The sequence below is a fragment of the Theropithecus gelada genome, unplaced genomic scaffold, assembly GCF_003255815.1.
Source record: "Theropithecus gelada isolate Dixy unplaced genomic scaffold, Tgel_1.0 HiC_scaffold_16144, whole genome shotgun sequence".
Taxonomy (NCBI): Eukaryota; Metazoa; Chordata; class Mammalia; order Primates; family Cercopithecidae; genus Theropithecus; species Theropithecus gelada.
The window spans coordinates 1-26,564 of NW_020257929.1; the positions used below are offsets into that span (position 1 = coordinate 1).

The window sequence follows — 26,564 nt, forward strand, 5'->3', positions numbered from 1 at the left end:
GCTAATTGTTGTTGTTGTTGTTATTGTTTTTGAGACAGAGTCTCTGTCGCCCAGGCTGGAGTGCAGTGGCGTGGTCTCAGCTCACTGCAACCTCTGCCTCCTGGGTTCAGGCTATTCCCCTGCCTTAGCCTCCCGAGTAGCTGGGACTACAGGTGCCTACACCACCCTGGCTAAATTTTTTGTGTTTTAGTAGAGATGGGGTTTCACCATATTCTCCAGGATGGTCTCCATCTCCTAACTTCATGATCTACCTGCCTTGGCCTCCCAAAGTGCTGGGATTACAGGCATGAACCCCCGCGCCCCGCCCATACTTCATTATTAAAGGTTAGCTTTCAATCATCAGTAAGAGCAGCTGCTTACCAGGGTGCTGTTCATGGACTTAAAGTGCATTAGGTGGATTTTTAGACTAGATGCTTTTTAGCACTATGACTCTATAATTCTATCATTTTGAGAGGCCAGAATTAAATCCCAAACCATCTCATATATGGGATGCAACTTTTCAAACCGTTGTGAGCTCTTAATACCTAGAAACAAAAAATTGAGCTTACATTTAAGAGATTTTCAGGTAGGAGATAACTGTTGATTTTTCTGGCAAAATATTTAAACAGTATGTCTTTAAATCACTTCTGTGTTGCTAAATCTGTTTTAGAGTTTTGTTTCAAAGCACCTGTTCTTATTTTCCCTTTTCTTATTAGAACCAGCAGTATTGCTGAGCTGTTTCATTGATTCAACTGTATCTGTTGCTGCTTTTTACACTTTTCCTCTTTAGTAATGTATTTATAGCTCTACATATCTGCTTAATTTATGAGGGAAAATATAAAGGGCTGTTTTTTTGTTGAAGGGCCTGCTCCGTTTGGTTCCAGTTGGGTAAAACACTATTGCATGTATCGAAAAGCAGCGAAGAAGTTCAACATGATCCCATTTGAGCACAGATCTGGAGGGAAACTTGTAAGTATTTGGTTCAACATGGAATAGATTTTAGTCTGTCAGAGGTAGTGTTTGAGGGTGTCATTTTAATGGTTTATATTCACTGATGATACATTTTTAGTTTTAAAATCTTTGTTTTGTTTTTAAGTAAAATCGGCCAGAAGACGGAACAATGTATGTGTTTTCTGAATTGCATGCTTGGGTTTTAAACCACTAGATTTTTTTTTTTTTTTTTCTTGTCTTAATTTAAGTTCTGGGATACATGTCCAGAACGTGCAGGTTCGTTACATAGGTATACATGTGTCATGGTGGTGTGCTGCACCCATCAGCCTGTCATCTACATTAGATAATTCTCCTAATGCTATCCCTCCCATAGCCCCCCCCCCCCCCAGAGGCCCCCGTATGTCATGTTCCCCTCCCTGTTTCTGTATGTTCTCATTGTCAGCTCCCACTTATGAGTGAGAATATGCAGTTTTAACCACTAGGTATTTTTTTTAGGTGAACAATAGAATCCTTTTATGTCACTGTTTAAGATAAAGGTAACATTGACAGCAAGCTTTCATGACTCAGTGGTTCCTCAGCATTTATACAATGGAGCTGACTTGCACAAATGTATTCATAGCCTAAAAACAAAGAAGAGTGATCTGTAATAAATTTTACTGTTGTTCAGTTCGTCTTACAAAGTTCTCACATAGGTATTTGCAATGCATTTAGTTAACTGCTCCCCCTGAAATAAAAACAGCAGAGCGTGATAGTAAGAAAAGAGCAAGACGACCTCACAGAGTTGGCTGTGTAGAAAGGTGATCTTTCTGTGTATTTTAAATGGAATCTGCAGCTTATTACAATAATTAATGGTCTAGAAACAAAACTCTTCCCACCAATGTTGAACATAATTGATAACACATTTTTAAGAAAGCAGGTTAATTCATTGCTTGCTGGGTGAATGGGTATGGTTTGGCTTAGATGAATAAAAAAACAAAACCAAAACCTAAGTTCACTTCTATTTACTTACACGATGCCTTTCCCTGAAAAATATTTAAAGCAGCTTTTAATAAAAACACATTTATATAATAATGAAATAGACATGGAAAATTAGTCATGGTGAGGAGAAGGAAGTGAGGAGATGGCTCTTGAAGCATCAAGTTTGAGACTGAGTTTCCTGTCAGAGCCAATTCAAGCCCTGAGATATTTCTGCTTAGTGATACCTTTCTGTTTTAGCCTCCAAATAATAATAAATATGTTATGGAATATAGCTGGAGATTTTGAATATTTGTATATCTTAATGTTATTTAGAGATCTTCACGTTCTGGAAAATGTGAAAATGTTCAGTAAGTGTGTACTCACACTTCATAGAGTTGTTCTTTTACTGAGCACCTGTATTTCTGCATTGCAAATTAAGTAAAGATAAATTCAGGGTGATTCACATAGGAAAGACAGAAATTGCCTAGATAAATGGTTCTAGCTTTAGATTATCAAAATATTTAATCTAGGGTTATTGGTGTCCTTTTAGATTGACCTGTATGGAATTACAATTTTTATAGGCCAAAAATAGTCACATATTGCCTGTGACATGTGGTGTGACATAATATGAAATAAATTTTTACACTAAAAAAAGAGTACAATAAGAGACTAACAGTATTCCAATATCTAAAAACTGTACTGTTAATCTACCTTTAAAGATTAACATTTGGCCAGGCACAGTGGCTCGTGCCTGTAATCCCAGCACTTTGGGAGGCCAAGGCGGCAGATCACTTGAGGTCAGGAGTTCAAGACTGGCCTGGCCAACATGGTGAAATCCTGTCTCTACTAAAAATATAAAAATTAGCCTGTCATGGTGATGCACACCTGTAATCCCAGCTACTTGGGTGGCTGAGTCACCGAGTTGCTTAAACCCAGAGGCGGAACCATTCCAGCCTGGGCATTTAAAAAAAATGATTAAAAAAATAGAGGTTAGTTGCAACTGTGACAGAGCAAGACTGTCCAAAAAAAAAAAAAAAAAAGAACATTGGTATTGTCTGGCTTAACATTACCATAATCAGTAACGTCTAGAAAATCTTAAGAATCAAGAGAATGGCCGGGCATGGTGGCTCATGCCTATAATCCCAGCACTTTGGGAGGCCGAGGTGGGTGGATCATCTGAGGTCAGGAGATTGACACCAGCCTGACCAACATGGCGAAACCCTGTCTCTCCTGAAAATACAAAAATTAGCCAGGTGTGGTGGTACATGCCTGTAATCCCAGCTACTCAGGAGCCTGAGGCAGGAGAATCACTTGAACCTGGGAGGTGGAGGTTGCAGTGAGCCAAGATTGTGCCACTGCACTCCAGCCTGGGCGAAAGAGCGAGACTCCCTTCTCAAAAGAATCAGGAGAATGACAAAAATGTTAATATTTTAGATTGTAAATAGCATTTAAAAAGCCATTTTGAAAGAGGATAGGGTAAAGAGAAGGGACTTAAGATCTTGAACCTTGCTCCCCTGCTCTCCAGTATAGAATGGCTGAGTGTTTATATGCTTATCCTGTAGGTTTTGAGACTGTTCAAAATGATTATTTGCAGGGAGACGGCGAGGTGTTCTTTTTGAAAGAATGTACCAAGAGGCATACTGACTCCATTGACAGAAGGTTTTGTTTTGACATAGAAGCTGCTGATCGGTAAGTTATTGGAATCATTGGACATGGTGAAAGAGTCGTTTTAAAAAAATGATTAAAAAAATAGAGGTTACTTGCAACTGTGATTTCCATGGCCTGGGAAAATGTTACCTTGCTATATTTCCAGGCTGTGTGTTCATTATAAGCCGTTTAGTCTTGGTCACCGGGTTTAGCTATGGGGTGATAGTTTCATCTTGATTTAGTTAGGAGTCATTCTAACCAGGGTTGTCACCTAAAAAATAACCTTGGAGGCCAGGTGCAGCGGGTACGCCTGTAATCCTAGCACTTGGGGAGGCCTAGGTAGGCAGATCACCTGAGGTCAGGAGTTCAAGACCATCCTGGCCAACGTGGTGAAATCCTGTCTCTACTAAAAATACAAAAATTAGCCAGGCGTGGCCGTGCACACCTGTAGTCCCAGCTACTTGGGAGGCTGAGGCAGGAGAACCACTTGAACCCAGGAGGTGGGGGCTGCAGTGAGCCAAGATGGTGCCACTGTACTCCAGCCTGGGCGGACAGAGTGAGACTCCATCTAAAAGGAAAAAAAAAAAATTTGCCTTGGAGCTTTTCATTGTTGATCCAAGCCTAATTTGTAGCATGAAGAGAACAATGGCAAGAGGAACTGGGTGACAAAGCTAAAAAGGGGTGATAGGTAGCTAGCTATTAATAGAGAACAACATTCATTTGTGCTTGTGGGAGTTTTCAGTGTCTACATCCCGTACGTGATGGAGGGTCTTAGGCAAACTCCTTCTGTTTATTCAAAGATGAATTTTTTTTTTCTTATTGTATGACTTTTAGTTATTTAGTTGTAAAAGAGTCTTTGCCAGAGAGGAAGAAGTAGAAGAGAAAGGTTTGTTTGTCATTATTACGACTTGTCTGGCATTAATTTCTACGTCCTCCAGTAGCATTAAGGAAAATCCTAGTGCTGATAGAATATTTGCTTTTTAATGGCTGACAGTACAGTGATTCCTTGCCAGCCCTGGTTTTGGCAGTGATGGTTTTTAGATAAGGCTGTTCTATGTTTGTACAATAAAAGCTTATGAGATTTGTTAAAGCAAAAGTTCAGGTCAGAACCCAGAAATACAAAAGTAATTGATGCTGCTTCCTCTGTTAGATGATACAGTTGAGTCTCTGGGGGTAGTACAGAGAGGGAGGAGCAGTGCTTTTATAATAAATGAATTGAGGACCATTTATTACACATAAAAACAGGCCCTTAAGCACCATGATAATTTTGGCACTACTGTGAAAGGATGAGTGGTTAAATAAGTATTTTGCCAAGATAGGAAAAATATGGAAGAGAATGTCAGTGTAAAAGAGGTTGGATCTTGCTATGTTGCCCAGGCTGGTCTCAAAACTCCTGGACTCAAGCAATCCTCCCACCTTGGCCTCCCAAAGTCATAGGACTACAGGTGTGAGCCACCATGCCTGGCCTAAATTTCAAGCCAATAAGAATTCTTCCAAACTTTAAATAGGGAATTAGTCAGCGTAACACAAGTCGAGCATACGTCTGTGTGCACACACCCATGGGTAGCACTGGATTCCTTTCTGAGTGCCACTGTCGTCAATGCTTCCGTGTTTTATCTCAGCTGTTTCCTTGCCATAGCTCTCTCAGGTAGTTGTTACTGTTTCCATTTTATGATGAGAAACTGAGGCACAGAGCATTTGAGCAATTTCCCCATGGTCACGTAGCTAGTGGTAGTTGGAAGAGCTGAGATTTGAACCCCTGCATTCTCTACCTAGAGCCCCATATCTTACCTTTTTGTCTTTTCTTTCTTTTTCTTTCTTTCTTTCTTTTTTTTTTTTTTTCAGATGAGTCTCACTCTTTTTGCCCAGGCTGGAATGCAGTGGTGCAACCTCGGCTCACTGCAACCTCTGCCTCCCAGGTTCAAGTGATTCTTCTGCCTTAGCCTCCTGAGTAGCTGGGATTATAGGCGCACGTTACCACACCTGGCTAATTTTTGTATTTTTAGTAGAGACAGGGTTTCACTATGTTGGCCAGGCTGGTCTTGAACTCCTGACCTCAAGTGATCCACCCACCTCAGCCTCCCAAAGTGCTGGGATTACAGGCAAGAGACACTGCGCCCAGCTTGAGCCCTACCTCTTAACCACTGTGCTATAAGCCTCTGCAGATCACCATATGGTCAGAATGTTTTCTAAATAATTGACAAAGATGTGTTAGCAGTACTGTCTAGTAGAGAATATGTTAAGTGAGGTGAATCTGATTAGTTTTGAAAGCAGGGTATGTCTATAATGCAATTCAATCACTTTAATCATCCAAAGTATCTAGTTTTCTCTGAGACCTTGATCATCCCCATTTTTTTTTTTTTTTTTTGTTAGCCATGATCCTTGCTATGATTGGAACTACTCTCCACCCCTCAAAGACATTGATGAGGGATTCCTATGGAGGTGCTTAACATATGAAGGATAACACCTGTAGGGAGACTCTTGGAACAGGGGAGGATTTTAGGTTGGTGATCTATTCTAGTGGTTTTCAAGTGCTTTATAGGGAGACCCTCTTTTCAAATAAAATTTCATGTTAATGCATATGTAAAGCAAAAAAAGTGGGTTCCCTTATTAAAGAGGCATAGGGGCCTGGATTCCCCCCCTTTTAGCTTCCTTCTTTTTTCTTGCAGAAGTCTCTAATTTACTTCCATTGAGGTCCACAGCTCCTTTCTGGGAACTCCTGGCGGGGGACCTAATCTAGTTTAGGTGGTTAAAGAAAGGCACACAGAGGATCTGACATGTAAATTCATAACTAAAGGGTTATCTGGAGTAAGCTGGGATTGAGATTCATGTGCCAGGTAGAGTGAATGTCGCATGTGGAGGCCTGGAGACAGGAGAGGGCATGATGTATTTGAGACACCTAGCGTCACTAGTGTAAGAGCCAGAGAGAATGGGAGAAGAGGCTTGAGATGGGGCAAGGGCCTGAACTTGAAGTGTTTGAACTTAATCCATTAAATAGTTTTAAGCAGGGCAGTAAGTGACAATTATATTTGTATTTCTCAAAGCTCATTCTGGCAGAGTAAGAAAGATCTGGAGGTGGCAAGAGTGGACAAGAGAAAGTTGTTTAAGGATAGGGTGAGAGGGCCAGGATTGGTGTGGTGGCAGTGGGGATGGAGCCAAGTGGGGTAGATCTTTGGGGATAAATGGGATGTTGCAGTTAGAGGGTGAAGGAGCGGGGAAGGTTTCTGGCTTGAGTAGCTAGATGGGACCATTTACTAAGGTGGGAAACAAAGTGAGGGCATAAGGATGGGGGAAGACAGTGAAATTAGTTTGGGTCATTGTATTAGTTAATTTTCATACTGCTATGAAGAAATACCCAAGACTGGGTCATTTATAAAGAAAAAGAGGCTTAATGCACTCACTGTTCCATATGGTTGGGGAGGCCTCATAATCATGGCAGAAGGCAAAAGAGGAGCAAAGGTACATATTACATGGCAGCAGGCAAGAGAATGTGTGCAGGGAACTGCCCTTTATAAAAACTATTAGATCTCGTAAGACTTATTCACTGTCATGAGAACAGCATGGGAAAAACCCATTCCCATGATTCAGTTACCTCCCACCAGGTCCCTCCCACAACACATGGGGATTATGGGAGCTATAGTTCAAGATGAGACTTGGGTGGGGGCACAGCCAACCCGTATCAGTCATGTTGAGTTAGATTGCTGTGGGTCATTATGAAGAGAAACCTGGGAGGAAATTGGGTACAGAGCTTGGTGGCTATGGCAGCAATTTGATTGGTTGTTCATGTTTGACCTCCTGAAACTCTCCATCCTTTTACTTCCCTAACAGTTAACTATTCAGGTTCTCCTCAGATCTCTTGGTCCTCTCTAGTTCAGCTGTTGCTCCTTTAAATGTTGCCATTTCCTATAGTTGTTTTTCTGTATCCATCCATTCTCATGGTTGCACACTGAAAGTATATCTCTCTGTAATACGTAGTTTTCTTACCTTTTTCTGTTTTGAACTGCTTCTAGAATCTTTAGCTCCTTAATCCTAAAATCTGAGATCTATAATGCTTCCAAATGCAAAACTTTTTTAGCACTGGCATAATGCCACAAGTGGAGAATTCGTACCTGACCTCATATGGTGGGTTGTAGTCAGAACTTTGTTTCATGCACAAAATTATTAAAAATGTTGTACAAAGTTAACTACAGGCTACATGTATAAGGTGTATATGAAACATACATGAATTTCTTGTTGAGATTTGGTTTCTATTCCCAAGGTATCTCATTTTGTAAGTGCAAATATTCTAAAATCCAAAAAATCTGAAATCCAAAACCCTTCTGGTCACAGGCATTTTGGATAAAGGATACTCAACCTGTGCATTGCCAACTCTGCTCCTTTTACAATTCTTGGTAATTTCAGTATGACTTTAGGTGATCCTTTCAGTACTTGGCATCTTGATTTGTTAAGTTCTTCTCCTTCAGTGACCTTATTCTGTACTGTACCTCAGCTGTTTTTTCCGGTGTTCATTCCTTAGACCTTGTCATTGCAAGGAACTGCAGTCCTCAGCAATCCGGATTGCAAGACTTTCTCTTTCTGATACCACCTTCTTTCCTAATAAGCACCCTTAGATTCCCCAGTTCAGCCCTACAGTCTGTTGTTGTTCATGCACTCACTTTCTTCCTTAACTGGTTGAAATTTCATAGTCACTCATCACAGACCCTTTTTAATACCCTTCCCTCCACCGCTTCTTTCTTTCTTTATTTTGCTTGTTTGCACAATGCCAACTTACGATTCAGTTCTGCCTTCTCTCTTTCTAGAGTAGAGAAGCAAGTTCTACTGCATTCATGGGATCACTTCAGATACATGACCACTGTCCTCCAATAAGCTATTCATGGTAGCCACTGATCCTACTGTGTTTTCTTTTTCTTTTTTTTTCTTTGAGTTGGAGTCTCTGTCACCCAGGCTGGAGTGCAGTGGCACCATCTCCGCTCACCTTAACCTCCGCCTCTCGGGTTCCAGTGATTCTCGTGCCTCAGACTCCTGAGTAGCTGGGACTACCGGTGTGTGCCACCATACCTGAGTAATTTTTGTATTTTTAGTAGACGGAGTTTCACCTTGAACTCCTGAACTCAAGTGATCTGCCTGCCTCGGCCTCCCAAAGTGCTGGGATTACAGGCGTGAGTCACCCTGCCTGGCCCATACTATGTTTCCTTAGTTCCTGTATACTCGCAGTTGAATATTTTTTATTTTCCTCTCTCTCTTAAGCTCTGACACTGCCTCCCTTTCCTGATGACTTTGTGTCCTATTTTGTTGTGAAAATAGAAGCTGTAACAAGAGCTGTTTCCTGCTGTAGACACCCACCGCCACCCTCAGTGCCCAGACACCCTGCTTTTCCTCCCTGCCTGTGGGAGCTGCCTGTGTTCCTGATGGAGGCCAGCTCCTCTGTTCAGGTGTTTCCATTTCCTCTTCCCATCCTCTGTCCGCTGCTCCAGGATATTACTCAAGCAACTCTACTTTTTCTTTCTTGTTAACATTAGTTTTGCCTCCCGGCAGCATGTGAAATGCTCTTATTTCATTCATCTTAAAATACAAAAGCCACTACAGCCACCATCACCAATGAAACCACCCTTCCCTTTCATTTACTGCCCATTTTTTTAACTCTTATAAACAGCAGCAATTCTTCAAAAAGCTGTTCTATTTATGGCCTCAAATTTCTTTCCTGGCCAGGTGTGGTGGCTCACGCCTGTAATCCCAGCACTTTGGGAGGCCGAGATGGGCGGATCACCTGAGGTCAGGAGTGCAAGAGACAAGCCTGACCAATATGGTTAAACCCCATCTCTACTAAAAGTACAAAAATTAACTGGGTTTGGTGGTGGGCGCTTGTAGTCCCAGCTACTCAGGAGGCTGAGACACGAGAATTGCTTGAACCCGGGAGGTGGAGGCTGCAGTGAGCTGAGTTGGCACCACCGCACTCAAGGCTGGGTGACAGAGTGAGACTCTGTCTCAAAAAAAAAAAAAAATTTTTTTTTTTTCGTCTTTCTTTCATCTTCTCTTTTGAACTGTCTACTCAGGCCTTTGCCCTTTCTCTCCACTGTTGAGGTCATCAGTGGTCTCCCTGTTGCTGTACCTGGTGGTCGATTCCCAGTACTCATGGTCTTTTCCTCACAACATCCCTGACATGGCCCATCACTCTCTCCTCCATCACATGCTTGCTTCAAGGACAGCATACCTCCCTCTCACATCTCTGGCTTCTTCACTTTTTATACTCCTTTGCCAGTTCTTAATTTTCCAGATTCCTGGATGTTGGAGTTCTCTCGGGTTCAGCCCTTCATTGTTTTTGCTCTTCACTCACACTTTTTTTTTTTTTTTTTGAGACGGAGTCTCGCTCTGTCGCCCAGGCTGGAGTGCAGTGGCCAGATCTCAGCTCACTGCAAGCTCCGCCTCCCGGGTTCCCGCCATTCTCCTGCCTCAGCCTCCCGAGTAGCTGGGACCACAGGCGCCACCACCTCGCCCGGCTAATTTTTTGTGTTTTTTTTTTTTTTAGTAGAGACGGGGTTTCGCCCGAGATCGAGACCATCCTGGCTAACACTCACACTTTTTTATGACCTTGTCCAGCCTTACGACTTTATGTGCCATCTGTATGTTGGTAACTTGCAAATTTATTATCTCTACCTGGATCTTGTCCCTGACCTGCAGCTTCTTATATCCAGCTGCCTACTCAGTATTGCTTCCGGGGTGTCTAAAAGGCATTTCAAACAGTGTAGATGTGGGGAATGGTGATTGTTCTTTGAAAGTTTTCCGGTAAGTCTTGGGAGTGGGAGGGGGGTAGTTACATTCCTCTAACGTGTTACATAGGTATATGAATTCATTCCTACCATATAGATACTAATATATAAATCTTTACTTTTTCTTAAAAGTTATACATACTTATTTTAAGTCTGAACTTTTTCTAAAGCTCCTTGGTTAACTTGGAAAATAATTTTCTTGGTGTGTTCATATTCTTTAGTCTAAAAGATCAAGCTGCTTTCTAAAAACAATGACAGACCCCCCCACCGCCTTTTAATGGTTTATTTCCTCATTTCTAAACAGAGAAACATCTATTCTTGTTTGCTGTTACTAGTAGATACTGTTTGGGGTCCCTTAATTTCCTGCCATCCCCCACGGTCTGTGTCTTAGTTAGTCTCGTGTGGAGCAAAATCTGCTGGCAGGAGGTGAATGTGCTTTGAGATCTGTAATTTTGGGGCTTTGAAAGCATTATTTAGTGAAAAATGTGAATGAGATAGGCTCTTCTCTTGTCTGCTTTCCTGATTCCTAGGTAGAATCAGGAATTAGGGAATTATAAGTAATTTGTTCCTTGTTTATTAGATTATGAATTCCATGAGGGTAGGAACACTGTTTTACTTAGTGTTACTTGGTATCACAATACCACATGTAATGCTTTATACATGGTGGACATTTATCAGATTTGTACGGGATTAAATGAAATTGAATTGTTGCTCAGAAGTGACTGAACTGTGATTAGATTCAATCAAGCAACTGTCAGTCAGCTGTCCTCTTCTGCACCACACCGCTATACTGTGAGCTCTAGTGTCTTCATTCTGCTTCAAGAAAAATAAACCTGACTTGTTGTGCAGTGTGTGGGTATTATAAATGGATTTCTGCTGCAGTTTGTACAAGTTTCGTATTGGGTACCTTCTTTTTTCTTGAGATGGAGTTTTGCTCTCGTCACCCAGTGTGCAGTGCAATGGCATGATCTCGGTTCACTGCAACCTCTACCTCCCAGGTTTGAGTGATTCTTTTGCCTCAGCCTCCCAGGTAGCTGAGATTACAGGCACACACCGCCATGCCCAGCTAATTTTTGTATTTTTGCTAGAGATGGGGTTTCACTATATTGGCCAGGCTGGCCTTGAACTCCAGACCTCAGGTGATCTGCCCGCCTCTGCCTCCCAAAGTGCTGGGATTACAGGCATGATCCACCACACCTGGCCCTCTTATTGGGTACCTTCTTGTAGCAATTTTGCAGTTGATTGTATATGTCTAATATAAACATATTTTGTCGTCTTTACAAGTATCTGTTTTTGCTGTTTTTTAATTTCCTGTGTTGAAAGAGCAGCCTGGTAGCATTTTAAAGTAGGTGATAGCACAGTGGAGCCGGGGCTTGCCTTTGATCTGTGTAGACATAAATCAAGAGCTTTTACTTATTTGTGGCATTATTTCAGATCAGATTTGGTTGCATATAACAGAAAAAGGCAAAATAAACTGGCTTAAACGGGGTTAAAGTTTATTTTTTCTCTTGTTTGGGAAGCCCAGAGGTTGCCAGATCACGGCTGATATAATCCTGATTTCTCTTGAGCATGGTTTAGTTTTATCGCCACTCGAGGCATGAGACAGAATGTGGCACTGTTCCATTTATCACATAGCACTGTCTCTGGTTGTAGAGACATTTTCCAGTGGTTGCATAGACTACTTTTGCTCACAGACCATTGGCTGGAATGGAGTTATGTGGTTACACCTAGTTGCAAGGGAGGCTTCTAAATCCCAAGGTTGGGAAATTGCTGTCTTTTGTTTTCAGAGGTCCATGTGTTGTTCTAGTACTTTACTATTACTGAGAACCAGTGGGAGAATGGCTAATGGAGGGTGGGGTGGAGCCCAGCTAGCCATTACTACTTTGATTATCAATGGTTAGATGGATGTGTGCTTCATTTTTTTCTCCCTCAATTTACCAAAAGGTTACTTTGAATTTTTATCAGCTAAGAGACAGCATTTAAGGCCACAGATTTGAAAATCATGTCTGATAAGGGACTTGTTTCTAGAATGAAGAACCATTATAACTCAATAATATATAGACAAGTAACAATGAAATGGTCAAAAGACCTGAATTAGACATTTTTTCAGAGAAAATATACAAGTGGTTGCCTGGGTGCAGTGGCCCATACCTGTAATCCCAGCACTTTGGGAGGCCGAGGTGGGCGGATCGCCTGAGGTCGGTAGTTGGAAACCAGCCTGGCCAACATGGTGAAACCCCATCTCTACTAAAAATACAAAAATTAGCTGGGTACGGTGGTGGGTGCCTGTAATCCCAGCTACTCAGGAGGCTGAGGCAGGAGAATCACTTGAACCCGGGAGGCGGAGGTTGCAGTGAGCTGAGATCACGCCATTGGACTCCAGCCTGGGCAACAGAACGAGACTCCCATCTCAAAACAAACAAACAAACAAAAAAAACACACAAGTGGCCAATAAACACATGAAAAACGCTTAATATTGTTAGCTGTTAGGGAAATGCAAGTCAAAACCACAATGAGATATCAGTTTATACCTACTAGGATGGCTATAAATAAAAAGCCAGGTAATAACAAGTACCGGCAATAATGTAGAGAAATTGAAATCCTCATACACTGAGAGTGAGAATTTAAATGGAATGCTGCTTTGGAAAACAGTTTGGCAGTTCTTCAGAAAATGAAACATAACATTGCTATCTGACCCAGAAATTCTGCTCCTAGCTATACATTCAAGATAATTGAAAGCATATGTTTACACAAAAACTTGTGCATGAATGTTGATAGAAGCATTATTCATAATAGCCAAAAAGTAGAAACAACCCAAATGTCTATTAAGAGATTAATGGCTAAATGTGGTATAGCCATACGATGAAAAATTAATACATGCTACTGTATGAATGACACTTGAGAACATAATGCTAAGTGAAAGAAGCCAGTCATAAACGGCCACGTATATATGATTCCATTTATATGAAATGTGCAGGACAGATACATCTCTATAGATAGAGAGTAAATGGGTGATTATCTAGGTCTAGAGGTTTGGAAAGAAATGGGAAGAGATGGCTAATGGGTACAGGTTTTCTTTTTACTTCCTAGGGTGATAAAAATGTTCTAAAATTGATTTTGGTGATGGTTATGCAATTCTGTGGATATGTCACAAGCTGTTGAACTGTACATTGTCAGTGGGTAAGTTTTATGGTGTGACTTACATCTCAATAAAGCTATTTTAAACAATGGAACACAGCTGCAGATAAATACCATAGCTAAAAGAAGGGTCTTAAATCACTATAAACTATCACTACATGACGTCAGCCACATTTCAGAGACCATGGGCTGTGAAAAGATTAAGTCACTCATTTTTTTAGGTTGGAGACATTGTATTTTGTATGGATGTTTTTTCCATGGCAAGCTGTAGTCTGTCAGGAGGTGTAGCTTTCTTCCCTGAAGGGTGGAATATCACCCTTCCCCCGCCCCAACAATTGTGTTATATAACATGCTGTTAGCTTCGTTGGCATGCTTGCCACATGCCACTTTGTGCTGTGACCCCCCCACACATTTACTTGATAAATAATTATCCGTTCTGTGAAAGTTCTCCCACACATCGCATTCAGGCACTGCTTAAAGAAAATGCTTCCCGTTTTGCTCTCGTTAATCTGACATTTCAAATATTACATTTGGTTTCATTTTGCCTGGTTCCCATATCACTCTTGAAAGGATGGCAAGATGCTTCTGACTTGTAGAATTCACTTATTTGTATTTTTATGTTGAAGAAGAGAGGAGGAAATCACCTGTGTATCTGAAGCATTAGGTGTTTTAGAGTGATTTTATACTATCAACTTTATTCAGCATCTGTTTGCATGATGCTGTACCGTTTCTCACTTTAAAAGAGTGAGCTAAGAGCATGTTGCCTTCAGAAGCCCATGCAATTTGACTGAATATGAGAATGTTTATATAACGCATTAATTGTACTAATATTTGTAAGCGTTTTATAGAGCCTCACATCCAGGCACCTAGACAATTGTTGACTGTTTTTGCCACTGAGGGATACAACAATAAACTAGAAACTAAAAGACTTGAAATTAAGGGAACTCATAGACCAGGAAGATTTAGAAGCAAATAACAGTTCAAAGGTCTAAGGTGCTGTGGGAGATGAGCAGCATGGGGGAGTGTGGGGTTGGCTGGGAGAGCTTACTGAAGAAAGTGATTTTTTAAACTGACTCTTGAAGATTAGGTAACCAGTTTGGCGACTCAGAGGAAGGGAGGCCCAAGGCAAAAAGGAATCACAGGAAGTGTGGAGAACACATGTTGAGATAATCCTTTAAGTCAGAGGTTCTCAACTGTGGGTGATGTTGCTCCCGGGGACATTGAGCAATATCTGGAGACACTGATATAATGTATTTTAACTGTGTGTTTTGGGGCTGGGGGTTAGAGGAGGGCAGGGAGTTGCTACAGACACCTGGAGGGTAGAGGACAGCTGTGCTGCTGAGCACCCTCCAGGGCACAGGGCAGGCTTCTGCAACAAAACATCATCTGGTCCAAAATGTCAGGAGTGCCACTGTTGAGAAGTCCTAGATTTAATGCATGTGATAAGATAGAGACCCCTGCAAATACTTGTGGAATTGAATGGAAGTAAACTTTTTTTTTTGAGATGGAGTCTCTCCCCGTCCCCTAGACTGGAGTGCAATGGCATGATCTTGGCTCACTGCAACCTCTGCCATCCCAGGTTCTAGCGATTCTCCTGCCTCAGCCTCCTGAGTAGCTGGGATTACAGGTGTGAGCCACTGAGCCCAGTTAATTTTTGTATTTTTAAATAGAGACGGAGTTTCACCATGTTGGTCAGGCTGGTCTCGAACTCCTGACCTCAGGTGATCCACCTGCCTCAGCCTCCCAAAGTGCTGGGATTACAGTCGTGAGCCACCGCGCCCGGCAGGAAGTAAATTTTTAAAATATAACTTTTTAAATGTAAATTTTTTTATGTAAGTGGAATTACACCTTTTATTGAAATATATATATATTTCAATATATATAGAAATACATTTCAATATATATACAAATACGTATTTCTATATATAGAAATATGTAGGTTTCAATATAGAAATATATATTTCAATATAGAAATATATATATTTAAGTATATGTATTTCAATAAAAAGTAACCATAGCTTAGTTTGGTTATAGTATAAGCAATGAAGTAAAGCCAAATGGAAAGGGCTCTGTGTCTTGACTCTTCCGTGTGATTTGTTCAGTGATGATCAGTTATTCAGGAACTACCAAGATACCAGTGTAGAAAGAAGAGCACAGAAAGTTATTTTAAAAGAATTTTAGTGGAACTTGCAGAACATGGAGTGGGTAGAATTAGAAACAGCATTTCTAGTATATAGGTATCTGTGTTTTTCATAGAATGTAAGAATTTTCCCTAAAGATGACATTGTTGATGGTGATGTATTGAAAGACACGTTTTACATTGGCTCTGATATTAAATGGAAACCTGAATTGACATTAATATGGATTTATTTTTAAATTATATGCTGAAGGATATTGGAACGTGGGCCATAGAAAAATTTTTAACTTTTCTGAGTAAAGCCAGGATAAAATGTTTTGTACAAGAGTTTTTGTGGAGATACATTTTTATTAATCTTGCATAAATACTTTGGTGTGGGAGTGCGCAGGTATGGTATATGTATGTTTGACTTTTCAGGCAATTAAGGTTACAAAGTAATTTTACCCTTCCACCAGCAATGTATGAGAGTTCCATTTGCTCCACTTCCTTACTAACCTTTAGTTATGTTAATCTTTTTTATTTTAGCCAATTTTGACTAGTGATGTTGAGCACTTCTTCCTGTGCTTATTGGCCATTTATGTTAATTCTGTCATGAAGTGTCTATTAAAATCTTTTGCCCATTTAAAAATTGTGTTGTTGGTCTTTTTGTTATTGAATTGTAGGAATTCTTTAGAAACAAATCATTTACCACATATAATGTGAATATTTTCTCTGATCTGTGGCTTGCCTATTTTTTTTCTTCAGTGTCTTTTGATGAGAACATGTTAACTTGAATTTATCAGTTTAAAAAATTTTATTAGGATTTTTTTGCATCAAGAAATTTTTTTTTTTTTTTACTCTGAGGTTTTGAATAAATTTCCCCGTGTTTTCTTATAAAAGCTTTATAATTAGTCCATGACTCATGAAGATTTTTGGGGGATGTATGGTGTGAGACATGAGGGTTGAGGTTTATTTATTTTTTCCACAGGTAAATAGCCAGTATTTCCATCACCTTTTATTGATAAAGACTTTCCTCTCATTTAATTGTTTTGGCATCTTTCTAAAAAATCACTTGACTGTGCATCTGTAGGTCTATTTCTAGATTATTCTGTTGCATCTCTTTGTTCTTTTGCCAGTAACACACTTACCTTGATTATTGTATCATTAGTCAGGTGGTACAAGTCCTCTGTTCTTTGTAAAACAGTTTTGGCTACTGTAGGTCCTTGGTGTTTCCATATAAATTTTAGAATTAATTTATTTTTTCAAGAAAACACGTAAACCCATAGGTCAATATTGTGAATACAGAACCTTACAGTTCATGAACTTGATTTTCTGTTTATTTAGATTTTCCATTTATCCCAGTAATGTTTTACAGTTTTCAGCATAGAAGTCGTGGGCATTTTTTTTTTTGGTGTTAAATTTTCCTGAATATTTTATGTTTCTGCATGATAATTTAAAATGATATTTGTTTTACCTTTAATTTCCAACTGTTCACTATTAGCATGTAGAAGCATACTTGGTTTTTGTATCTTACAGTATTGCTAAGTGCACTTATTAGTTCTATTAGTTCTGGCAGTTTCTTTAGGATTTTTAAATGTACACAGTGCTTTTTTTTTTTTGTATATGATAAAAACAGCATTAGGGCCAGGCATGGTGGTTGACGCCTGTAATCCCAGCACTTTAGGAAGCTGAGGCAGGAAGATCACTTGAGCTCAGGGTTAGAGACCAACCTGGGCAATATAATGAGATAATGAGACTTTGTCTCTTTAAAAAAAGAAAAAAAAAATTAGCCAGGTATGGTGGTGTGTGCATGTAGTCCCAGCTACTCAGGAGGCTGAGATGGGAAGACAGCTTGAGCCCAGGAGGTTCAAACCTGCAGTGATCCATAATCGTGTCACTGTACTCCCATCCTGGGCAACAGAGCGAGACCCTGTCTCAAAAAAAAGACAGCTTGATTTCTTCCTTTCCGATCTGTGTGCTTTTTAGTTTTTTTACTTGCCTGCCTACACTGCCTGAGATTGCCTGTAAAATGTTTGACAGAAGTGGTGTTATTGACCATCTTACCTTGTTCCTGATCTTATTAGGAAAAGTGTTCATTATTTTACTTTAAAGTGTGACATTAGCTGAAAATTGCTTGTAGATGTCCTTTTCATTTTGAAGAAGTTTTTATTCCCAGTTTTAAGCATGAATTGGTTGGAATTTTGACAAAATGTTTCTCAGTGTCTATTGAAATCATTAAATATGTTTCTTTAATCTTTGGATATATATGACACTGAATTTTTTAAGTTTACCTCACATTCCTGAGATTAAACTCTACTTAGTCATGATGTACTAGCTTTTTGTACACTGCTTCATCCATTTTGCTAGTATTCGGTTAAGGATTTTTACATTTATGTTCATGAGAGATATGTGTGTTATGATCTTCATTTTTAGTGTCCTTGTCTAATTTTGGTACCAAAGTTTACGATGGCTACAGAAGAGTTGGGAAGTTTTCCCTTCACTATTTTTTTGTAAGTGTGTCATATTGGTATTAAGTGTTTGAGGTAATTCACCTGTGAAGCCATCTTTGCCTAGAGTTTTCTTTGTGAGAAGTTTAAAAATTTTTAATTCATTTTATTTAGAGGATATAATGATATTCAGATTTCCTGTTTTTCTTGGGTTTTGATAAATTGTGGTTTTCAAGGAATTTATTTTCTCTAAGTTGTTGACTTTATTGGCATAAATGTCATATCAACTTGTTGCTTTCATACCTATAGGATTTATGATGGTAACTCTTGTGCTTGGTACAGATTTTTGTTTCATATTTTCTTGATAGAGGTTTATCAATTTTGCTAATATTTTCCGAGAATCTGTATTATCCACTTTTTATTTTATTCATTTCTGAATTTCTTTTTTTTAAACTTTGCATTTAATTTGTTTTTCTTTTCATTCCCTAAGTTAGCACATATCATTAATTTTACACCTTATTTTTGAGGTGGGCATTTGAATCCATACATTTTCTAAGGACTATTTCAGCTTGCATTCCACAAATTTTGATTTGCTTTTATTACAATTCAGTTAAAAATAATTTATTTCTTTATGTGATGAGGCTATAGATTGAAAACATGTGATATTTAGAAGTGTGTTTTAAAAATTCCAAATGGTTGGAGATACTTCACATGTCATATTATTGCTTTTTTTCTACTTAAGTACTCTTGGTCAGAGAAAACACAGTTTATATTCTATCAATATGTATCGAATATTGAAAGGATTTTTTTGCATGTGTGCCTATTGTCTTAATGACCCTTTTATGAAATATCTCTCTGTGCTAATAATTACCTTGAAGTCTACCTTCTAATAGTAATATAGCTACACTTGCTTTCTTATGCTGTTTGTACAGCATATCTTTTTTCATCCTTTTCCTTTTATCTGATTCTTTATGTTTAAACTTTTTTTATAAACAGCATATAGAGTTCTGTTTTTAAAAATTATGTTAGCCATTGCTTTTTAATCAGAGTTTTAGTTTATATGTAATAATTATTTTATTATTATTATTATTTTTTAGAGATGGGGTTTTGCTATGTTGCCCAGACTGGTCTTGAACTCCTGACTTCAAGCCATCTTCCTTCCTTGGCTTCCTAAAGTGTTGGGATTACAGGCATGAGCCACTATGCCCAGCTGATCCATATATAATTTTTGATATGTATGGGCTTAAATCTGCCATCTTGATTTTGATTTCTAGTTTCCATGTTTGCTTTCTTTCGTTTTTTGCTGTTGCCTTTTCTATTGATTTTTAGTTAGGCCTTTTAGTGTATTTTTCAGATAGTGTCTCAGAGTATAACATGCATTTAAAAATAATCATAGTATCTGCCTTCTCAAAAATAAAGACCCTTAGAACAGTGGACGACTTCCAATCATCCTTTTGCTGTCTGTGCTCTTGTTATTATCTATTCTAATTCTACATACACTATGAATGTGGGAACTACATAGTATTTGAACTACATATGTTATGAAGTAATTATACATGACTGCTTTTACTTCATGAAATCAATAATCAGTGGTCTTTTAAAGAAATTTACTGTTTATTTACATATGGGTATATGCATACATATGGGTGCAACTGTTTTGACCAGATTTTTTTTTTTTTTTTTTTTTTTTTGAGACGGAGTCTTGCTTTATTTGTCCTTTCTGGTTTTCTTTATTCTTTTTTGCAAAACTGGGTTTTTATTTTGTTGCATTAGGCTGCCTTTAGTTTGAGCATTTCTTATAATGCAGGTCTGCTAGAGAAGACTTCTTTCCTTCTTTCCTGTTTTGTCTGTGTGAAAATGTCTTGTATATTGCCTTCATTTTTGATGGATATAGAATTATTTTCATAGATTTCCCCTTATACATTTTAAAGAAGTCATTTCATTGTCTTCAGGCTTCCATTTATTTTCTGATGATAAGTTATCCATTTTTCTTACCAGTCTCTCTTCTCTCCTCTGTCGTCTCTTTTTCTCTTGCTGCTTTCAGGATTTCTTTTTAAATAATTTTTATGATTTTTTTTTTTTTTTTTTGCCTTGCCCAGGGTTCCATTGAGGTTCTTGGATGTGTAGGTTTGATATTTCTTACTACCAGGTTTAGAAAATCTTAGTCATTATCTCTTCAAATGTTTCCTCCATTTTCTGTTTATTTTTTGGGATTCGAATTAACTTAACGTTAGAGCATTTGATGCTGCGCCTGGAGATTTCAGATTCTCTGTTTCAGTTTTCCCACCTGATTTCCATTTGTGTGTGTTTGGATCATTTCTCTTGACCCATCTTCAAAACCATTCGGTAAGTCTCTAGGAAGTTTCAAACTTTCCCACATCTTCCTGTCTTCTTCTGAGCCCTCCAAACTGTTTCACCCTCTGCCTAGGTTATCTTTAGAGAGAAAGAGAGATAGGGGTGGGGTGGGGTGGGGTGGGGTGGGGTGGGTGGGGGAACTGCCAAACACTTTTAAACCGCCAGATCTTGTGAGAACTCACTCACTATCAGGAGAGCAGCACAGGGGAACCACTCCCGTAATCCGATCACCTTACAACAGATCCCTTCCTCGACATACGGGGATTACAATTCAAGAAACACTCCAGGCAGGCCATGCCGTCTCTGAGTAGGACACAGAGTAGGTGGATATGAGCAGCCCCTCAGATCCACCACAGGGCGGTCTCTCGGTCCTGCTCTCAGACTTCCTCATGAGCACTTGTGATCCCACAGACAAGAGTTGGAGGGCGGGTTCAGACTCACTTTGTGTCTAGGACTCCTAGGAATTCTAAACCATCACACCAGCCTATGTTCTACCTTTAAAATTTTGTTAAAATTCCACTGTTTTGTCTGGGATGATTTCCTGTTTGTCTTGCTGCTCCACCATGGATGAAAGCAGCTGGGTGTGTGTGTGTGTGTGTGTGTGTGTGTGTGTGTGTGTGTGAGAAAGCAGCTGGTGTGTGTGTGTGTGTGTGTATGAAAGCAGCTGGGGTGTGTGTGTGTGTGTGTGTGTGTGTGTGTGTGTGTCTGTGCCTATGCCTGTGTCTCTGTGTCTTTGTATTCTGTCCAGGGAATGGTTTGTCACTCTTTGGATTTTCATTCATTAGGTCTTTTTTACATCTTTGCTCTCAAATGAGTTTTTGTAAAACAATGATTTTCTAGGTTCTCCATCTTGTTCTTACTGATAGAGTGGGAATGATGTTCTCTCATAATTTTTTACATTCCAGATGGGAGCAACAGTTCTCTAATGATTAATAGCTTGAAATCACTTTCATTGGAACATATAATCTTCTGACTGTCATTGCTCATGTGCTCTGTTTGAAACTTTTTTTTGGTGGACAGAAGAAAGAAGTTACTATAAAGGCTTGACCTTAAGTAAAACTAGGCAACATGCTTTTGTTATCTCTGGAAAAAATGCATGATTCATAGATTTATACTGTTTTTTTTTTCCCAGAAACCCTATGAGAAACTGATTACATTTCTATAACTTTAAAAACTTTTTTTGGCTTCAGCAGTTTCCCCTTCTCATAATAAAATGTAGGGCAGAACTTGTTACATGCTGGTTTGTTTTTTTTCTTTTTCCTTTTCAACATTCCTCTTAGAAAAGCAATAAAATATTCCTGATTGTTACCATTATAAGTTTTGGTACCTGCTTCTTTGTTTATTCACTTAATAGCTCCTCTATTTACAATAATGTCTCCTTAGGCTTGTGAATGTTTCTCTCTGCTTTTTTCTTTGTGTATTTTCCAAATTTATAAGCTCAGTAATCTGTCACTTACAACGCAAGGGTAAAACCTGTCTCCTACATGGTTTGATGGAGCTATAGAACATGCAGTTGAAAGAGGCTTAAATATATATGGAGTGAAATGTAGAATACAGATAATAGGCAGTTTCTTATGCTTGGGCTCAGGGTAGTGCCTGATTGGTAATAGCATGTGTTTGTATTTGTATTTTTTTGAATGAATGAATGAATGAAAGAGGTTGAGATGCTGATTTATGAACTTAAGTTCTTTTATTCTTAGGAATTCTTTTAAAAAGAATTTATGAATTTAAGAACTTGTTTGTTTCTTCAGATTCCAATTCCCAAACTTACGTACTACAGATAATAAGTAGGGTTTTAGATAAAGATTATCCTGGCAGCTTGCCCCTTTTCACCTGGTTTATTTTTTTCCTTCACGAAATTTATACTTTTGCCTTTGTATTCATCAGGAATCAGTTCTGACTTGCTGTGTGTGATGAGTTATCCAGAGCTTAAAATGGTATCTGGAACTCAGTAGGTACTCAGATTGTAGTTTGGTTGAAATGAATTATTAGGTGAGTAAGAAAATGGCAGTGTTCTCAGATGAACCAGTATAATCCATTGCAGCAATATGGTTCCAACAACCCCCAATCAGAACTTTCTCAGTTATAATTCTTGCTCTAATGGAGTCACTAATGTTATCTTAGCTTCTCCATCAAACGAATATATGATTGGTATTTTTTCCCTCCTTCCTTCCTTTCCACACTTCTCTGTCTATCTATAAATAACAACAACAACAACAACAACAACAACAACAACAAAACTGCCTTGAGACAGGTTCTTGTTATTTTGCCCAGGCTGGTCTCAAACTCCTGGGTTCAAGCAATCCTCCTGCCTCAGCTTCCCAAAGTTTGTTTTTTATTTAAATACGAATAATCCAATATACTTTGTGAAGTTTTCTGTTCTTTACTCTTCTGAGATTTCACCGTATTTCCTTTACATCCATTAAATTTTATTAATAAAATATGTCCTTTGTTTCCAAAACTACAGAATTTTTATGTTTTGGTTTACCAGTGTGATGCTGTTGATTCTGCAGTTTGAAATGTGTCCAGTGTTTCTCAAAGTCTTGTTCTTTCTTAGTGATGTCCTAGCAATTGATTATTAGAAAAGAAAAACTTGAGAAATTCGAAATGGTTGAAACATGTTCTAGCACACGTTTTATTTTTCCAACACTAATGCTTTAGAGGCAGGGAGTCAGTAAATAGAAAATGAATATGAGCAGTCTTTGTGAGAGGATGGGAACCCAGCCTTACCTAATACTGGTGGCTGATCCCTTTAATGTAAAAGTAATGCGTTGCAAGTGGGAAGTGTTCTGAAGAATGTATAGTGTGATGAGTTAATTCTCAATAGTGGAACTGTTTTGAGTTATTGTTACATTATTTGCCAGAATATAAACAAAGGGAATTCTTTCCTTGTGGATGATCCATTTCTACTTAATCTCTCATCTTTCAACAAATTGTTCTCTGCTGCCTTCCACAAAGGGCTGTGTGGCTCAAGTTTGAATCATTGTGCTTGGAGGCAAGACATATAATAATACTTTACTTTTTATGCTTCTTTGGATTTTTATCAGAAATAATATGGCTGTTTGATCTGAAGCCTGATAATTGGTTTTTCCCTTACTTCAGTATTTATACTTCCAGTCATAACGCTTTAAGCCCTTCATCATTCAACAGTTATTTCTGTGTTTTAGGTTACTAGAATCAGTCATTCTTCTTCCTGTCCAGCATCTCTGTTTGCTGCTCTATGTGTCACTGGTGAAGAATATACAACCATCTATCTTGAGTTAATATTATTTTTCCTCCACATATGAGCATCAGTGGAAAACTTTAGGGGAAAACAAAAAGGAACTAGAGAGGACAAGGAATTTCCTGAGACTCATGGTCTGACTTTGAGAGTGTATTAGGTCCTTACTTGCTACATTGGTTCATGGTTGTCACTGATTTCCTTTACTAGTTACTGATGGTATATTGTAGTTGACCTGTCTTCTATTTGTTATTCTTGGAGCAACAGCTTTCATACTTATCATTTTGTTGCCCATGGCATGTAGAAGCACTTCTGGAATATTTCCCGAGCACCTTCATTGTTTCTTTTTTCATTTTTGCCATTCTGTATCATCCTTTTAGTCTTTTAATATTTTTTTTACAGTCAAGTCTTGCCTATCTTCAGTCCATTCTCCACCCAGCAACCAGACTGTTCATGTACAATTTTAACCTGATCTGGCTATTCCCCTACTAAAAACCTTTAGTGGCACTTAGGATAAATTAAATCCTTAGCATGGTGTATTAGTTCATTCTCACACTGCTACAAGAACTGCCTGAGATTGGGCATTTTATAAAGAAAAGACATTTAGGCCAGGTGTGGTGGCTCAAGCCTGTAATCCTAACACTTTAGGAGGCCTAGGCAGGCCGATCACCTTGTCAGGAGTGACCTGGTCAGGAGTTTGAGACCAGCGTGACCAACATGGAGAAACGTGTTTCTACTAAAAATAGAAAAACTAGCTGGGCGTAGTGGCTGGGCACCTGTAATCCCAGTTACTCAGACACTGAGGTAGGAGAATTGCTTGAACCTGGGAGGCGGAGGTTGCAGTAAGCCGAGATTGCGCCACTGTACTCCAGTCTGGGAGACAGAGCGAAACTCCATCTCAAAAATAAAGAAGGGAAGGGGAAGGGAGGTTTAACTGACTTAGTTTTGCAGGGTGTACAGAAACAGGAGGCATGGGTGGGGAGGCCTCAGGAAACTTACAATCATGGCAGAAGGCAAAGGGGAAGCCGGCATGTCTTACGTGGCCAGATCAGGAGGAAGCAGGGTGGTGGGGAGTGGGGGGTGCTATATACTTTCCAACAACAAGATCTTGTGAGAACTCTGTCATGAAAACAAGAAGGGGGAGGTCTACTCCTATGATCCTGTCACCTCCCACCAGGCCCCTGCTCCAACTTTGGGAATTGCAAATGCTACATGAGATTTGGGTGGGGACACAGAGCCAAAGCATCCCACATGGCCAGGGAGGCCCTGTGTGGCCGGACTCCAGCCTGCCTCCGCAGCTTTCTGTTGTGCCAGTCTCCAGCAGGCTCATGGTGCCAGTGAGGAGGCTGATCTTAACTCCCCCAGAGTGTGCTTTTGGTCTCCTATGCACCTTTTCGGCTTAGAGGACAACTCTGCATTCAAAAAAAACTTTTCTGAGGACAACTTTTTAAAGAGTCGTTTTCAGTTCACAGTCAAACGAGGAAGATAGAGATTTTCCTTATTCCCCCCAGCTCCCACGCATGCATAGCCTTCCCCATTATCAACACCCCCACCAGAATGCTGCATTTGTTAGAATTGAGGAATCTGCCTTGACATACCATAATCACCCAAAATTCATAGTTTACATTAGGGCTCACTCTTGGGTTGTACATTCTGTGGGTTTGCCCAAATGTATACTTAATGTATCCCCCATTCTAGTATCATACAGAAGATTTCACTGTCCTAAAAAGCTTGTGCTCCACCTGTTCATCCCTTTCCCTCCAGTCCCTGGCAACCAGTGGTCTTTTTACTGTTTCTGTAGTTTGACCTTTTCCAGAGTGTCATCTACTTGAATCGCAAAGTATGTAGACTTTTCAGATAGGCTTCTTTCACTGAGTGGCATACATTTAAGCTCCCTCCATGTCTTTTCATGGCTCAGTAGCTCATTTCTTTTTAGCACTGAGTGATACTCCGTCGTCAGGATGTACTACAGTTTTATTCATTCACCTAGTAAGGGGCAGTTGTGAGTCAAACAAAATTTGGTAGTTGTGAATAAACATCCATGTGCAGGTTCTCGTGTAGACATAGTTTTCAGCTCCTTTAGGTAACTACCAAGGAATGTGACTGCTGTGTCCTACAGTAAGAGTATTTTTACTTTTGTAAGAAACAACCAGACTTTGAAAGTGTACCATTTTGCATTGCCACCAGCAGTGAATAAGAGTGCCTGTTGCTCCACATCCTCTTCAACATTTGGTGGTGTCAGTGTTTTGGATTTTGGCTATTCTAATGAGTAGTATTCAATTTGTATTTCATTTTAATTTGCCTTTCCTTGATGATATCTGATAGCGTACATCGTTTCTTAATGCTTCTCTGCCATTTGTATATTCATATGTATATTCCATGTGACCCAATAATTCCATTTCTTGATATATACCCAAAAGAATTGAAAGCAGGGGCCTAAACAGATATTTGTATATCCATGTTCATAGCAGCACTGTTCGCAACCGGCAAAAGGTGGAAGGAACCCAAGTGTCTCCGGATGTTGTGAATGGATAAGAAAAATGTGGTATATACACACGCAATGGAATATTAGGCTTTTATTTAGTAATTGAAAGTTACCGTTCGACGGGTACAGAGTTTCAGTTTTGCTAGATGAAAAAAGTTCTGTTAATGGATGGTGGTGATGGTTATGTAACATCGTGAACATATTTAATGCCACTGAACTCTACTCTTAAAAATGGTTAAGATGATAAACTTTAGGTTACATGTATTTTACCACAGTTAAAAGTAAAAAATAAATAAATAAATAAATAAATAAATAAATAAATAAATAAATAAAACCAAAAACTTACCACAGTTAAATCTTAGGAAAAACTTGCCTTTTAGTGGCCAAGTGGTAACCTGATCTGTTACTGGTGTCTTTCAGGCCTGGCGTTTCCTTGACCATGCAGGCATTTTCTGAAGAGGAAAGGAAGCAGTGGTTGGAAGCTCTGGGTGGAAAGGAAGCT

The 26,564-nt window shown here is 39.3% G+C and overlaps 1 protein-coding gene across 1 annotated transcript; it reads left to right on the plus strand.

Annotated features, from left to right (window-relative positions):
- Positions 1 to 841: 841 nt before the first annotated feature.
- On the plus strand, positions 842 to 26,564 carry LOC112617390 (rho GTPase-activating protein 10-like; the record flags this gene model as incomplete). Its single annotated transcript, XM_025374161.1, has 3 exons — positions 842 to 948; positions 3,482 to 3,576; positions 26,483 to 26,564. Coding segments are annotated over 3 exons (284 nt in total), but the record flags the coding sequence as incomplete, so codon positions are not given.